This window comes from Agelaius phoeniceus, chromosome 3 (assembly GCF_051311805.1).
Source record: "Agelaius phoeniceus isolate bAgePho1 chromosome 3, bAgePho1.hap1, whole genome shotgun sequence".
Classification (NCBI taxonomy): domain Eukaryota; kingdom Metazoa; phylum Chordata; class Aves; order Passeriformes; family Icteridae; genus Agelaius; species Agelaius phoeniceus.
In genome coordinates, this window is record NC_135267.1 from 28,029,846 (window position 1) to 28,045,493 (window position 15,648).

The following is a 15,648-nucleotide window of genomic DNA, read 5'->3' on the forward strand; positions in this document are numbered from 1 at the left end:
TCAGGCACAGATACAGCTGAGTAACACAGCAACTACAAATGGAAAGAAAGATGATATCTGGCACTCCAGTAACAGTGCAAGCAAATTCTTTACTTAGGAATAAATTATCAGTCCACCACCAAGCATAATAAACAGCAAACCCTGAAGCTCTCTGTCCCTGAGTTTTCCCCAGCAGAAACTCCAGAACATGTTTTCTGGTTAGAATATTCAAGGAATGTAAAACCAATCTGATTTTCTTAAGGTCCTTAAAGGTAAGTAGTTTAAAGTACTAAAGCAAGTGAAGCCCACTTGTATAAAATGCTGTTGAGTGTTTGTAAGATTATTGGCTGTGGGCAGCAATTTGAAAATTTGTCAGTAGAATACTACTGCTGTGCATTTTACCTTTAAAATATATGCACTTCAGCAATTAGATGTACATGTGTATACATATGTAGCACAGCAGAGGAAGCGAGAGAGAATTTAAGATGATGCCAAATCCCAGTGCTAGAAGAAACATGAAGGTAAAAGGAATCTACTGCCTATGTCTCCAAGTTCCCTTTGACTGCAAAGGACACTTGTATTTAGAATTGGAATAGGGAAGCAGAGGGCAGAGGTGTCAAAGGTAACTCCTGTAAAAGCCCAGTGATTAAAACAATGCCCTACCAGGGGGCTATAGGATGGCTGAAGTGCTGTGGAGATTATCTTCAGAGCATTTCAAAGCACCAAAGTTGGTTCTGTATACAAACAAGCATACAACAGCTACAGCATGTCTCATAAGCCTCCACTCACCTGTCATAGATGGTGCCAGTTTTCTTTGCCCTTTGTGGTCCACAGTACCTTCATAAGCCACAGTCACATCATACACTGCATCCAGATATTCTTTCATGGAGTCAATGGCTACATGAGTCGCCTTCACCCGTGGAGTCAGCACATGCTTTAATATAGCAAGTCCTAGAGGGAAAAAATAAAAAATAACTACAGTGTTTGAAATTAAACTGGACTATATCCACAAAAGGAACATCACACTAAGGAATGTCAGCATCTCCATTCAAAATCACAAGAGGTTTATTTTCAATCTCAATTCTCAGTTGAGAGAGTGTGCATGTGTACTCACTGCTTATGCTCTACTGAACATATGTAGAAGATGAAACAGAAATCCTAAAGGACATTAACAATAGGAAAGCTGCTCAGTAAGAGGGCCCTTTTTTACAACTCCTCACTAGAAGTAGTGATGGTTTCAATGTGGCTCATGAGTGATGACACAGCACTTCTCTTTACTGTTTATGTGTGTCCAGCTGAGGTGGAAAAAAAGAGCAAATTATCTGAGAAATACTAAACACACATAGCACCACCTCCTGAAATTCTGTATCAGAAAAAGATTTCACAGATAATCACAGAGAATTTTAAGCACACCTAATGCTCATCCAGCATTTTACTTCCCAAGGACAGAGCAATTTTGTGAACATACTGAGTCCTAACCTACTCACTATCCCAGCAGAATCTTAGCAGCAGTGGGGCAAAATACAGCACTGAGAACCAAAACCAAGGAGGAAATCTTCTGTGCTTCTCTGCAAACAATCTGTTACAATTGACTTGGCTACTGACAAATTCTTAGTGACAGAAATCAACTTTTAACTTTTCCAGGCCAAGCCACAGAGATTGGTATGTCAAGGACACAAGAATATCAGGTTTAACATCACACCACACATCTTAACAACAGTATTTCATATCCATGTTTACTTCAGTTGACCACTTCCACTTAGAGCATACTTAAGAACATTAAAACACATTGGGCTCAAGAGTATAAACCTGGTTCTTTTTCCAGAATTTTAATATACAATGACTTTCAAAATTAAAACCAGCAAGCAAAGAAGCCCAAACCCAAAACCATTTCTTCACCTGAACATAGCTCTTCCACATTTACTTGAAAGGGATTCTAGAAAAACAAAAAGCATGCTATGTAAAATTTTTCAGTATTTTTCTATGTGTATCTTTCTCAAAGAGAAGTATCAGAATAAAATCGTGGCTTTTCATTTCTAGCCTATTTTTCATTGGCTTACCATCCATTGGTGAATCTACTGGTTCCTGGTGGGTGAACAGGAAATTTTTCTAAACCAAAGTATTGTGTTATTGCTTTTGATACCTTTCTGCTTGCTAAATCAATTCAAAACATTCTATATTATGTCCTGATTTTGTACTGAACTCCCTTGCTGGGTAAAACATACTTTGATCTAACATTATGAAAGTATCTAGTGAACATTGTAAGATAATGCTCATTTCTACACCAATCTTAACATTCTTAAGAGTAGAAAATTTCAATATAAATCACTATCTTGATTTTTTAATATTTGCTAAGAATCTCCTAGTCTGAATGCAAAGATAAAAGACTTTTTATCAGCACTCCTTCTGAAGCCATTGTTCCATGCCTTACCGGCAACAGTGATAACTGTCTATGCAAAATGTTATATGGATCATGTAAATATTTTGAAGCATAACATAGTGGTAGTGTTTTCTTAGCTTGTGAACTGTTACATCAAACAGCTAATTATGTTATGTTTCAAAATGTTTACTCTGTAAATGAAGCACTGAATATTCTTGTGCTGTGTCAGCAATGATATTAGTGTGGACATGACACTCTACACAACTCTTGCTGAGCGAAATTCCCAAACATATTCTAAAAACACTCTCGTTCCTTTCCTGCCCAACTCATCTTCCCCTTCACCAAACTATTACTGTGAGGAAGAAAAAGGGAAAATTGTGAGAACTGAATCATCTAGACAAATTATTAAGTTAGGTATCTATGGCTATTAACTGCTAATTTTTTTTAAAATCCATGTCCAGTTCTGATGATGAAGATAGTCAGTGACAATCTGTGAAGTGCAAATGAGCCACTCCTATTCCACATGCTCTCAGTGAGCTCTTGAGAGTTTAAGTACAATATGAGTATGTATCTAAATCAATAAAGTCCATAATCCATTATTCAGAAACACTATAGTGCATGATAAATATGCAGCAACACCAGTTCAGCACATCCTTTAAAAGAATCTGTTCTATAAAAACATTATCACATATTCTTGCAATTACTTATGATCTTTGCTAAAATCAACATAACAGAATTTAAAACCAAGTAGTTACAGTATAGTTACCTTGGCAAGCTGCCTGCATCCAATTCACAAAACACACTGTGCTTAAACTGTTTTTAATGTTGTGCAATACAGTTAGGACCCTCTGTCAAAGTATTTAAGGTCATGAGATTTTATTTTAAATGCCAAAGAAAATGAACTAGATACTAGTAATATTGGAATGTTCTACCTTAAAAAGCCATAGCTTTGCTCTTCTAACTTTTGAATGATAGACATTAAAAAAAAAGAAAATCTGAAGAAATATGATGAGGAGTCATACTTCAAAAATCATCCATTTACTACATTATTGTAAGATGCAGAATTACATCAGAAAGTCTGCAAGAAAACTGAATGAAATAAAATAATTACTTTGACAAGTACAAAGCCCCTAATCATTAACATCTATAGAACTGATTTTTCATCTAAACACAAAATAACAAAAAGACACTAAACAAAACATCATTTATCCAACTTCATCAGGGTGAAGTAACATATAATAGCAGCTAAGTACAACTCTGTGTAGAAGATTGCCATCCTCTTGATCCAGGCCAGAAACTCAAAGAGCTGTTCAGTACAGGCAGGCCATCCACATTTTCAGAGTTAGACTTTGTTAGTTATATTTCTACCCTTGATGTGTACACACCACATTTGAAAAAGTAAACAGGAAGAATTCTCAGCTCTAATTTAAGAATACTCTATGTGTATTACATAAGCATTACCACATTTCATCAACAAAAGTTAATTACTCACTGAAAGTGGATGTCAGAATTAGTTTGAGGTCTCCACACCTCTCTCCCCTCCCCATGAAACCATGTATTGAAACTCAACTTTCACGTACACAAAAACTAAAACCAGGGTGAAAAGCAATGAATTGATTTCAAGAACAATTAGATCTTTCCTTTTCCATGTGAATGTGTGTGCAGTGAAGAGATTAGACTGAAATACTAATTAGACAAAAACTGCAGCTCTGCAGTTATGTGCAGTGTCCCAAGTACTCACCCAACTCTTGAGCTCCCACCAGCTTTCTGGAATGCCTCCAGTGATTCAAAGCTTTACATATTGAAACCAGAGTCCATAATTAGACTTAAAAAATAACAAATGGTGGGAGAGCTCATCCATTTGTATGCTAGTATTCCATCAACTTACAGAAACAGGACTCAGATGATAGCAGTATAAAAAACTGCATGCACCAGTAAAATTGCTTTTCTGTTACCATGTACAAAACAATACAGGAAATGCAACTAATCTCCACGGGAGAGCATGACCAGCCCACAGCAAGACATGGGAGACACCACACATTGGTACACTTTCTTCCAAGATGGGTACTTACAGAAATACAATGTAGCTTCTTGTTTTCCTATCTTAATTTCCTATGGATGGCTTTTAACAACACACACCCTTACTTCATTCTAATGCTTGGTCTCAAATGCTACCCAAGGTCCCTAATCTATTCTTTTTTAAAACTATATTCTTTGTCCACATCTCACTGAGCACTTTTAGACCAAGCTTGCTTTCATGAAAGTGTAGAATAAATACCACCAAAAGCTATTTTCTTTAGAGACAATTCCAAATAACTTTTAAGGATACTGAACACTTTGAATTGCCTTAGAATACAATTGAAAACTAATGCCAAGACCTAGAAGGGAAACATTTTCAATTCGCTCCATTGAAACACCTCTTTTTTACATGACTTGTAAATAATTTTGAGATAAGCATATCCTGCATACACAAACATCTTAGCAGAAAGCATATTTGTCAAGCTAAGCTTAGCATTAAAAAATATTTACATTAGCAACTTTTCTGCATAAAACCAAAGAAGATAATAAATGCATACCTTAAATATTTGCTTGATGAAATGACCTTTGTAAGAAATTGAACATTAATACAAAATTCCAAAAACGCCTTTCACCAGGGAAGATTGTTTTGTCTTCATTCAGCAAAAACAAGCCAAGTTAAATTTAAGAAGCTTCTCATCCCTTTGGCTTTGACTTTTCAGAGTTAGCAATATTAGGAGTAGGAGGGCTTTGGATTATTTCTATTTATTTTCAAATTTTTAAAATGCTATATGTTAACATCTTGATAGAATTAATATTCTGCTAAACCAAAGAAATTTGTGGTGTTTGGGATATTCTGTGCAGGGCCACGATTCAGACCCAATGATCCTGATAGGTAACTTCCAACACAGCATATTCTGTGATTCTATGACTGACTACTATAAAATGATAAGAAATCCGCACATAGATATTTTGGCTACATACAAATGAAATAAATTTTATACCAGAAGTTCGCAAAAAAAATAACCATCATGTGTGTCACGGGGTTTATAAACATTTTTCTCTATAGTCCAACATCATTAAAAAGACCCAGGCTTAAAAGATTTACAGTTTGAATTAAATAGATCCAATAAAAATTACCACTTCTATTATTATGACAAACTTAGTTAAATCCATACAAAAATATGAGTCCCACCTATATATTAAGACTGGACTCAGCAACTCAAGCTCACTGACTAGTGGGGAAGAAGTCCTGCACTTTTAAGATTTCTAAACCCATGGAACAGAGCCTGAAAGGCATCACCAGTATGTAAGGTGAGTGACTGCATCAGACTTTGAAGACAGGAACCATGTTGGCTGACCACTCCCACACAGTGGAAAACAAAAGCAAACTTGACTACTGACTAGATACTTAAATACTGGAAATTGGAATGCAAAAGCTCAGAAGACAAGGGGCAAAACCCATGCTATCATATTCCTAGTTCTTTGAGAGAGCAGAGGAAGAAATATTTGATTATGGGAATGTTGCAATATGTACCATTAGAAACATGGGAGTCACTAACCATACTGAAACATGGAGGGAGTGCCCATCCTGGTAGCAATTCCTGGAGTCATCTCACCCAGGCACCTACTTTGTGCCAGGAGAGGACAATGAGGTGTATCAGGCTCAAATCCAGCTACATGGCACACATGCCCCTTAGCTTGGAAGCCTCCACCAGAAATGAGAAAACCTAACACACATCTACATCTGATATTGTGGCAACACGTGGCTTATGTAGCTTGTTGTAGCTGTAAAATTCCAGTAAATATTATTATTTTGGTCAAAAAATATAAATACTGGATTAATTACCTTAACTTTACAAAATTCAACTTGTTCTATGATTAACTCCTGCATTAACCCTACTACAAATAACCAAACAACTTAGTTTTAGAGACTTTTGCTTTCATTTTCAAATGTCAACAAGTTTCTTTCCCAATAGAACCAAACAAACATATTTTGAGTTTACCTTTTATCCCAGGTAAGAAGCTGATCTGAGGGAATCTTCTGCCACTTGTAAAAGGTGTGAGTAATCCTTCAGTTTTTGGAGGTACTAGCATTGCCCTTAGATGACAACATTCTCAGTTCATCATCACAAAATCAGTATTCCTGGAAGTAACCAACTTTCTGTTGCTAATTCTGACTTGAATTCAATTTACTGTACAGAGCTTACAATGGACCCACTCTGTGTGTTTGATTTGCTTGTTTCATAAAGAAGAAAACCATCTTTTCTTGCTAGAAATTGAGATTTTGTGTAGAACTCAAGCCCTATGGTAAAATAAACTGTAACATGAATTATTATTGGTATTTTTAAATGCTGCCTCTCTTTCAAGGGCTTAGAGTTTTAATTTTTTTGCTGCTTGATATCCTTCCATCCTATTCAGAGACAGTTAAGATTTATTTAAATATTCATATCAACACACACAATAGTTGAAATCAGGTATGTCACAATACTTCATTGTATGTCAATATCAGCTTTTCAAAAATTAATTTTAAATTTCATTTTGTCAAACTGGTCCTAGGATCAACTGTAAAGAGCCAGTAACTGTATGCAAAACTTAAAAAGAACATCAACATATGAGATGCAGCTCATCAACTGGTCCCACTAAGAGCAGGTAATTAAGTTCAGCCCAAGAATTCTGCCTAAACCAATGAATCTTCTCTAGAAGAGGATGCAGCTTACAGAGAGTAAAAGTAAAATCCCACAAAAGCCTTTTTATACTTCCTCTCTGAAAAACTACTAAACCACATAAACACACTAATGTCAAAACCAATATTTCAGACAGCATCATAAAAATTGAGTTATGCTTGTGCTCTAGGAATAGCTTTGCTATCTTTGGGGGTAATAGCTCTGATTCTAACATCGGTTTCTAGTTTAATTTTTCTTAATTAAACCACTTTTCCCAATATTAGACTTGCAGTATTTTGTCAACATAAAATTGAGCAAAAATGTAGAGAAAAAAATCATTTCAAAGTAAAAAAAAGGAAACAAATTCCCCTATGTGTTGGTAAGGCCCACAGTGAAGCACCATGCTCTGTAACAAATATACTAAGATGACAAGACTAAATGATTAGACTACATTATATCCCCACAAAGAATCACATGCAATTTTATTTAAACTGTAAGTTACAGTATGTCCTCCTCATTCCTCTGGCTGGCAGAACTGCTGTGTGTTACTACCCTTCCTACAACTGTAGGAAGTGAGAAGTCCCTGGGATCTCCCGGACAAGCATGGCAAGGTGTGTTTGCTGGAGCTCAGCAGCTCCCGTAACAGCGCTCCCGGGGAGGCGGCCGTGGCTCAGCCTGCCCGTGGCCACGGTGGCTCCCACGCTGCAGCCCCAGCGCCCAGCCGGCACCGCGGGGACACCGGGGCTGCTCAGGGCAAGCCCCAGGTCAGGGCCAGCAGCGCTGCACAGCAGCAGGGTGGGACCCTGGGGAGCTGGGATCACATCCTGCCAGCAGCCACATGGAGCTCCCCATCCCCACAGCTCCCAGGGTACTGGGATGTGCCCTGGACTGGCACGTGCTCGAGGCTCAGCCCTCAGAACAGCCTGGTTCTGCTCTCAGTGTTGGCCCCTGCTTCTCAACACACCTGCACGAGGGGAGGGATGCACCAGTTCCCCTGAGCATCTGCATCTGTGTGGACATGCAGGTGAGCAGGGCCCCAGGGGAGCATAGACTGCTTCCCATCCTCCCCACCTAAAAAGTGGGACAGAGGCCAACAACAAAATAATTTAGCAGTGGGGAGAAGGAGATCAAGAGGATTCTTCAACAGAATTGGAGATACTTCTTGCTTAATAATTATTTGTCGTGAGAGTTTTTAAAAGGAGTAATTGTTGCAAAATAAAAACAGACCGGTACTGGAGAGAAAACCATTACAAGAAACAAACAGGTGCTCTGAAAGCACAAAAGCAGTGTTTTACTGTTTTGCAGACTGCAGAGATATAATTAAAAGGTGAAATAAAATAATAGTAAAACAGTAAGAGCCTTTTCCCTGAAGAAGAAGGTGAGGAAAAAAAAAACTATCAAACAACCCCCTCCCTCTGAACTCTCAAGGAACCACCAACCTAAATGAAACATTTGACTTTCATTTCCGACAGGAAACTGAAGCGATGAACAAATACATTATGACTTCAGCTCTCCTGCTCATACACGCAAACAAATTCCATTCTTCCCAAGGAGAAGAAAAGCATATATCCTTTTGGACAAGAGCTAACAATACTTAATAGCTTGATTATATCAACAGGCTGATTCACAGACTTGTGAATTCATTTCAGTGTGTCACAGAGATGAATTTACCAGACCTATTTGTTAGTCTTTGTTTACTTTTAGAGTGAATTATTTCACTTTTGGTCAACAGGAAAAAACAAAATCAGGAAACATGCTCACTGAAGTGTTGGATTTAAAGTTTACGTGCATACGATGTGAGAAAGTATGAAAAATCTTGGGACTCTTGGATTTTCTGCAAGCCTTTCTGAAAATGAAGTAATTCCATCTGTGTTATAGAGACAATGCCAACAATCAAAGCAACTCCAGAGTAAAGTTCAACCATGGAACAGTGAGACTGGCAGGTGAGAGAGGAAGAAAACCAAAATGCCACAGGAGTACTAACACTAATTAAAAGTGAAATGGTGGAAGACTCTTTCTTTTAAAGCACAACAAGCTTTATGCAAAATATTCTTTATATTGACTAACAACTGTAATTGGAGCTACAATATCAACTTAGATGGACCAGTGCCCTGATTCAGTGTAGGCAATTCCTACAACCTTAAGGAGCAAGAAGATAAGTAAATACACAGCCATAGGTAGAAACTGCAGCGAGCCTTCTGGAGTACTGTTACTATTGTACATTGTAAAATGTGTGAAATGTCTGTATATGAACTACCTTAATATTATTCTGTAAGCAAAACAGTAGTTTATACTATTATAAAGCTTTAAATACCAAGCAGGTTTAAAAGTCCAGTTAAGGTGAGATGATCTTCATATTATGTAACAATTTTATATAATATATGTTAGCACATATATTATAGCAAAAGAATTCTTTCAAAATTTTTTTTGCTTACCTTCCTTTTCAGCAAATGATTGACTATCCGCAATGACTTTTGGTATTTCTGGATTGTAACGAGTCCCCTCTGGAAAAATCACTAAATACATCTGTGGAATTAAAAAAAGAAACAAAACAGACAAGTTCTTATGAGAAATGTAAACTGACTGCTTTTACAGAAATTATCAACACTTTATAGGTCCATATTGTATTTAGCTCACACCATTGAGTATTGTAAGGATCAAAAGAAAATCAGAATACTTGAGCTAAAACTTCTTAGTCCTAAGAAACTTACTGCTCAAGGTTCATAATAATTTCCTTTGAAAATACACCATAGAATATACTCCATGTGATTTAGGAAGGGAGACAGCATGTGTCAACAGAAGTCAGCAATTCAGGAGCAGCTGATATCAACAAGAATATCAGTTTGAAGAGATTTTGAAAAGACAGACAAATAAATCACAAAGTGACCAATTTTTTTTTAATAGTGATCTTGCCTCTAGTCTTTCCTTATACTGAAATATACAATAATTCATTCTTTATTAGAAATATTATAAATTGAAATGATAGATCTTTTGTGCCTTTTATGTCTCTCTCTGAATTGGATATTAAATATATTAGGAACTCAAACTCATAGTTTAGCGTAATTTGAACTTTAAAGTCACATTCCTTTAAGCATGAGTGTCTGCAAGGTTAGATTTCCCCAGTAAATTAATTTGCTTGTCTTTCAGCACCAAATCTATGGGTTCTCAAATGACTACACACTACTACTACTAAAGGTTGCCTAAGTATCTGCATATCTGACTGTAAAATTATGTATCCAAATAGGAGGAGTCAAATTTGACAATTTTCCATTTTCTTTTGAAACAGAACAGAGGGGTTTCGGGATTTTTGCGTGTGTGTGTGTCATGCATAATCTCCTACAAACAAAGCTGATGCAAAACATCACTTAAACAGTGAAAATTCCATATTGGGGGCTCCTCTGCAGAAGCAACTATGGTCACAAATGATAACTGCTATGGAGTTAAACACAACACATTCATAGTAAAATGCCTACTGTAAATACTTAATTTATTAACTTTGAAGAAAGCAGTCTCAAGAAACATTTGAAAGAAAATAAGATAATGGATTTACAAAACAGTCCAAGGAATATTATCATTGATTAGACAGAGACTTTGAGAATTGGAGTGCACATCACATTAAGATGCAAAGTTAAATAAAAACTCAAAAAGAGACACATAGGAATGCAACTTTGTGCTTCTGGCCCACAAAATATCAGTGTGTGCTGGTATTTGCACTTAATGATTGTGGAACAGCTACAAAAAGGGCTGAATGCCAAAAGACAGGCCCCAGCAAATGACCTCTCCAGAATCACCCCACAGTGAGGAAGGTTGAAAGGTGCACTAAAATGCAGAGGTGGGAAGAAATCTAGGAAATGTGCCAACCAGAGAAGCCAGCTGGAGATCAAGAAAAAGGAGAGCTGAGTACATAGCCTAGAACCTGACAGGGGAAGAAAAAAGGAAACGAACATCAAAAATAGCAAAACCAGTGTCAGTAGAGTAAAGAGAGTTAGGAGAAAGACTGTACAGTATGTTTGGGGGAAACTGGCAGACTGCAGAGGCAGGTGAAGTCCAAGAATGTTCAAGGACCCACAGAAATGCAAGATGTTTATAGATCTGGTGGTGAGGGAACAAAAGACAACGGGTTTAAGAGTCAAGGTGCTTACTTTTTCATATATAACTGTAGCATAAGTATAGGGACAAGTACAGTAATCCTTAGACCCAGATGTAGTCTGCACTTCTCCCAGTCATCTATACATTTCATATAAGAAGTATAATGTTGAAATATTTAAGTGACTAAGTAAAACTTTAGGACATAACATTCAAATCCAGATGCATTTTTCTTTCTTTTCATATATGTGCTTATATGCAAAACTTGTAATTTGGATGCTTAAAATGGTACTTCAAGATGAGCTGTTCCAGTTGCACCCCCATTAAAGACTGCATTGCTCAGCTCTAAAGGGTAATACAGAGATGGTAACAGGTTATAGAGCATAGGAAATGAAGCACACAGGACAGGAATACCAGTCTTGGTACACAGCATTTACAAGCAGGCAACATTGTTACCAGTCTTCAAAGCAGATAATCACCCCCAAAAGCTGGTTGCACAGGGAACAGTATCTACTTACTGCAGTCCTATGTATAACACAAACCAGGGACTGAAATTGTATTTTACTTATTAGTAAACCTCTACAACACAAGCAGCCAAAGAGGTTTGTTGACCAGAATCTGAATATCTCTTGAGTTGAAAGCATACCAACAAGACAGAGGACTGGCCTTTGCATTAAATTCAGCATGTAATAACCTACCATATAGCTCATTAGGACTGTTTTAACAGTAGAATTCATGAATGTAAATAGATGACCTACTTATACTCACATATAGTCCTGCACAAGACAAAGATATCCTGCAGTGCCAGAAGCACTTGTACAACTGGCTTTTCTCCCACCATGGGCAGCAGAAGTTAAATCCTTAAGCACTATTTCCAAACACTGTAAGAACTATAAATCTCTAAGATTTTAATAACTAAATAAGCTCCCCTGAACTTGAAACAAGAACTTGTAGGAACATTTTAATTGCCTAGAAACACTAGCTGCAGTTTAGGCTATTTTTAATACAGATTTTTGAGTTAGGGCAATTAGCTACATAAAAGTTACACACTTTATTGCTGCAAAATACAGTGCTCATGTTCAAAACAGCAGAGAGACAGTTTTGGATTACCACAGTCCCTGATTCACTGAGACATCAATTTTAACCCAAGCAATAGGTGCCTATGCTCAGGTATGCATTTAATTCCATCTGTGTAATGGGTGGGTGTCAATAAACTTGGCATCTCTCATCAATTTGAAAGTTTCAAGGAGTGGATCAGGATTCATTTAGTAGAACCCTACTGATTCTTGTTGGAGCCAGAAAATCAAAAAAGATGCAAGTCTTTTGCATTTTGCCAGTCAGGGTCTACCTGAAGAGTCCCCAGTGCAATGTCCGTGCACTTGCCCCAACCCACAAATGCAATGAATGGGAGATGGTAACTGCATTCTCCCAAACAGCAATGCTTCCCCAGCACTGTCAGGGTCTCACAGGCAAACAGAAATGGCAATGGCATTAAGAGGGGGTCATGCTCCCAGAGAGGGGATAGGGCAGCTGAGGGAGTCCCTGAGATAGCTGAGATAGCAGAGTGCCACAAATTGAGCTGGTGTGAGTGAAGCACAGGAAAGCAGCAAAGCGACACACAAGTCCCTGGAATACAGAACAACCATAAACATACAGCAAGAAAAGGTGGCAAAGGGCTTTGGAGAATGTCCTGGAGTGAGTAGATGCTACTCTGTAGAAGAACATAGGGCATGAAGAAGTGGTAACTACTGACTAAAGGTATCTTGCATTTACTGTGCTGCTCTCATGTGAAAAAGGGAAAACAAATATTTTCATTTACAAAATTCAAAATTGTCTTACACAATGCACTTGCTTAATTTTAGTATTATTATTATTACTGCTATTGTATCCTGACAGCTAAACAGATTCATATCTGCATCCATTTAGACCACTGCCTAGAAAGTATGCTTCTAGTGAATTGGATGAGAAATACTACCACTCAGATCAGTAACTGAAAAGCATATGGTATGAGAAAGCCTATCTGGTATAATTGGAACAAAATACAAAAGGTGATGTGGAAGAAGCAGGCAAGGACATCCGTGATTTATACAGTTGTCAGGGATTTGCAAATTAGTAACCATATCACAAAATTATTACATTAAGCCTCATAAGAGTTGTATTAATTAAACCTCTGTTTTTATTGTTTGATTAGCATTTCTTCATATGACAATGATTGTTCTATGACTGAATGAATGACAAAACCAAAACACATAGTAATCAGCTAAATATTGGTTGTACAGGGTTAAATCCCACATCTCAGAATGCAGCTTTCCTACTCTGGATGCATGATGAAAAAAATAGAAGTGACATTTTCAGTCACAAGACATATGATTGCAATTTGTTAGCAATCAGTCAAATTTTATGGAATTTTAAACCAAATCACATCTTGAGTGAGTTTTATCAACAGAAGTCCTAATAATGCACCATTTAAGCATATAATTCAATGAGAGTTTGAAAAGCAAAGTGACTTCCAGAAACAACTAAGAAAATATATTGATTCAAGATGCCCACTAAGAAAACACAGGTGCAACAATGTTTCAGTCTGCTATCAGCTTTGTGCCTGTCTGACACTGCTGGGCTGCATCTGGGAAGAGGCGTGGGCCAGTTGCAGAGCTGAGGGCAGGAAAAGGGGCTGTTTATAGCAGACAGGTGGGTGCAAGTCACAAGACAAGGTGAGCAAGGAAAATCATGCAGTCCACTGTTGTCTACACAAAAGGAGGCATATCAGAGCACTGAGCAACTTATACTGTGCATGTAAGAGGCCAAGAGGCAGCCTTACTTTTTCTGTCAGTTTTAACTCAAATTTACTTGTCATACCTTTAAAATAAAAAAAAAAAAGGTCCACAGAGAAGCAGTAAAGAACTTGCTGTGCTAAGGAGAACAGAAGACTGGTTCTGTTTTCCTACACATCTTCAATTTCTTAATGGGAAAAGGGATGGCTCCAGACAGACTGAACATTAATCATCTGGATTCTTTTGTTTAAATTGTATGTGGAGAGAAACTGTAAATAACAATGTGACCCTTAACACAGATTCCCGTCCATCTCTTCTTTATTGGTATATAAATCTTTCCTGAGCAGCTGAAAGGCCAGCTCATCTCTAGCACCACATTAAAGAAAGAACTCTACCACGTACACTCAGAATGATTAAGCTACACCAGCTGCCCACTACAGTGAGGAAAGTCCACCCTGAGCTGTACCATATAGTGCATGAAAATTCCAGAGTCATAGATTAGTTATTTTTGCATGAAGCTGATGAGTTCAGGGCATACTTGATCAAAATGTCTTCATTTTAAAAGCAATATGGTTGCTTGTAAATGTCATGCTCAGTTTCAGAACTGCATGAATAATGCAATAAGGACACAGGTTATCACGTTCTTCTCACAGTAGTAACTGTAGGTTAAAGGCCATTTAAGAGCATCTACATTTATATTCTCAGATAAAGTGGGCTAAAAGAAGTTTAGTCTTCCCTCAAATGACAGCTCAATGGTCTGTGTCTTTTACCCCTGCAGATGCAAACATTTGCCTCAGTAAACAGGCTTTTAACAGCTTTGGTTTTGTAAATTTAAGTGTCACTCCCTATACATTTGACTGAAAGATTTTAAACAATTAATTTCTGCAATACTTATTTCTCTTCTCTACTGCAATGCCTGATAATATGAGGCAAATGGCAACAACTGCCTGGTATCCAGATCCAGGTTCTGTGCTCATTTCCAACAGCACCAAACTCCCAGAGAGCTAAACAGCAGCAAAAAATAAGCATACCCAAGTGGTCTCATATTTACTAGGCACTAACTTTGATAGGTTAGGTATAGGCTTTCAATCTACACACAACTCAGGAGGGAGAAGAAAGATGATTCCACAAAGACTTCTGGATTTATTTCACTTACTAACCACATGGAAAGCAGAACCCACATCAGTTCTTATCTTTAAAGAAAAGCATTATGCTTAAACCTCTCCTTACATTCCAACTGTGCTAAAATGACACACTGCAGCGAGGCTGAACACCATGTACAGGTTTCCAAGGACATAATCAGAAGAGTTTCTAGGCACATCTTCCCAAGATTGTATTAAAAGAAAAATACACATTTTTCTAAAGGAGATTAATTCAACACAGACTTCAAATTAATACTCTTACCACAATGTAAACCTTATAATAACAACAAACTCCTGCTTTTAGGGGGTGCAAAGGGAAGGCAGAAAGCCAGACTCAAGCAGAACCTGTCTTTTTAGCTAGCAAGAAAGCCATGGGCCTATGCAGGAAAACACCTTGCTGGCTTATTTCATCCAGACTAACTAAAATGAACTTAACCAGCACTCTGCAGGGGAAAAAATTGCTTAGAAGGATGACAACAAGCATGCTTCATACATCCTGCAAGCAGCCTTTGCTTATTCCATTAAACCCCAAGTTTTACAGCAAGCAGAATCTTTACCACTGACATATGGCAAATAATGAGGCAACATTATAACTTCTTTATATCCCA

General features: G+C 37.5%; 1 protein-coding gene across 1 annotated transcript in view; it reads right to left on the reverse strand.

Annotated features, from left to right (window-relative positions):
• The window catches only part of AGPAT5 (1-acylglycerol-3-phosphate O-acyltransferase 5), a 54,515-nt gene that overhangs the window by 16,923 nt on the left and 21,944 nt on the right, over window positions 1–15,648 (reverse strand). The window contains exons 5-6 of the mRNA XM_054629090.2: window positions 9,477–9,567; window positions 769–930 (exon numbers count right to left, since the gene is read on the reverse strand). Coding sequence (XP_054485065.1) covers window positions 769–930; window positions 9,477–9,567 — 253 coding nt within the window. The remainder of the gene's footprint in view (window positions 1–768; window positions 931–9,476; window positions 9,568–15,648) is intronic.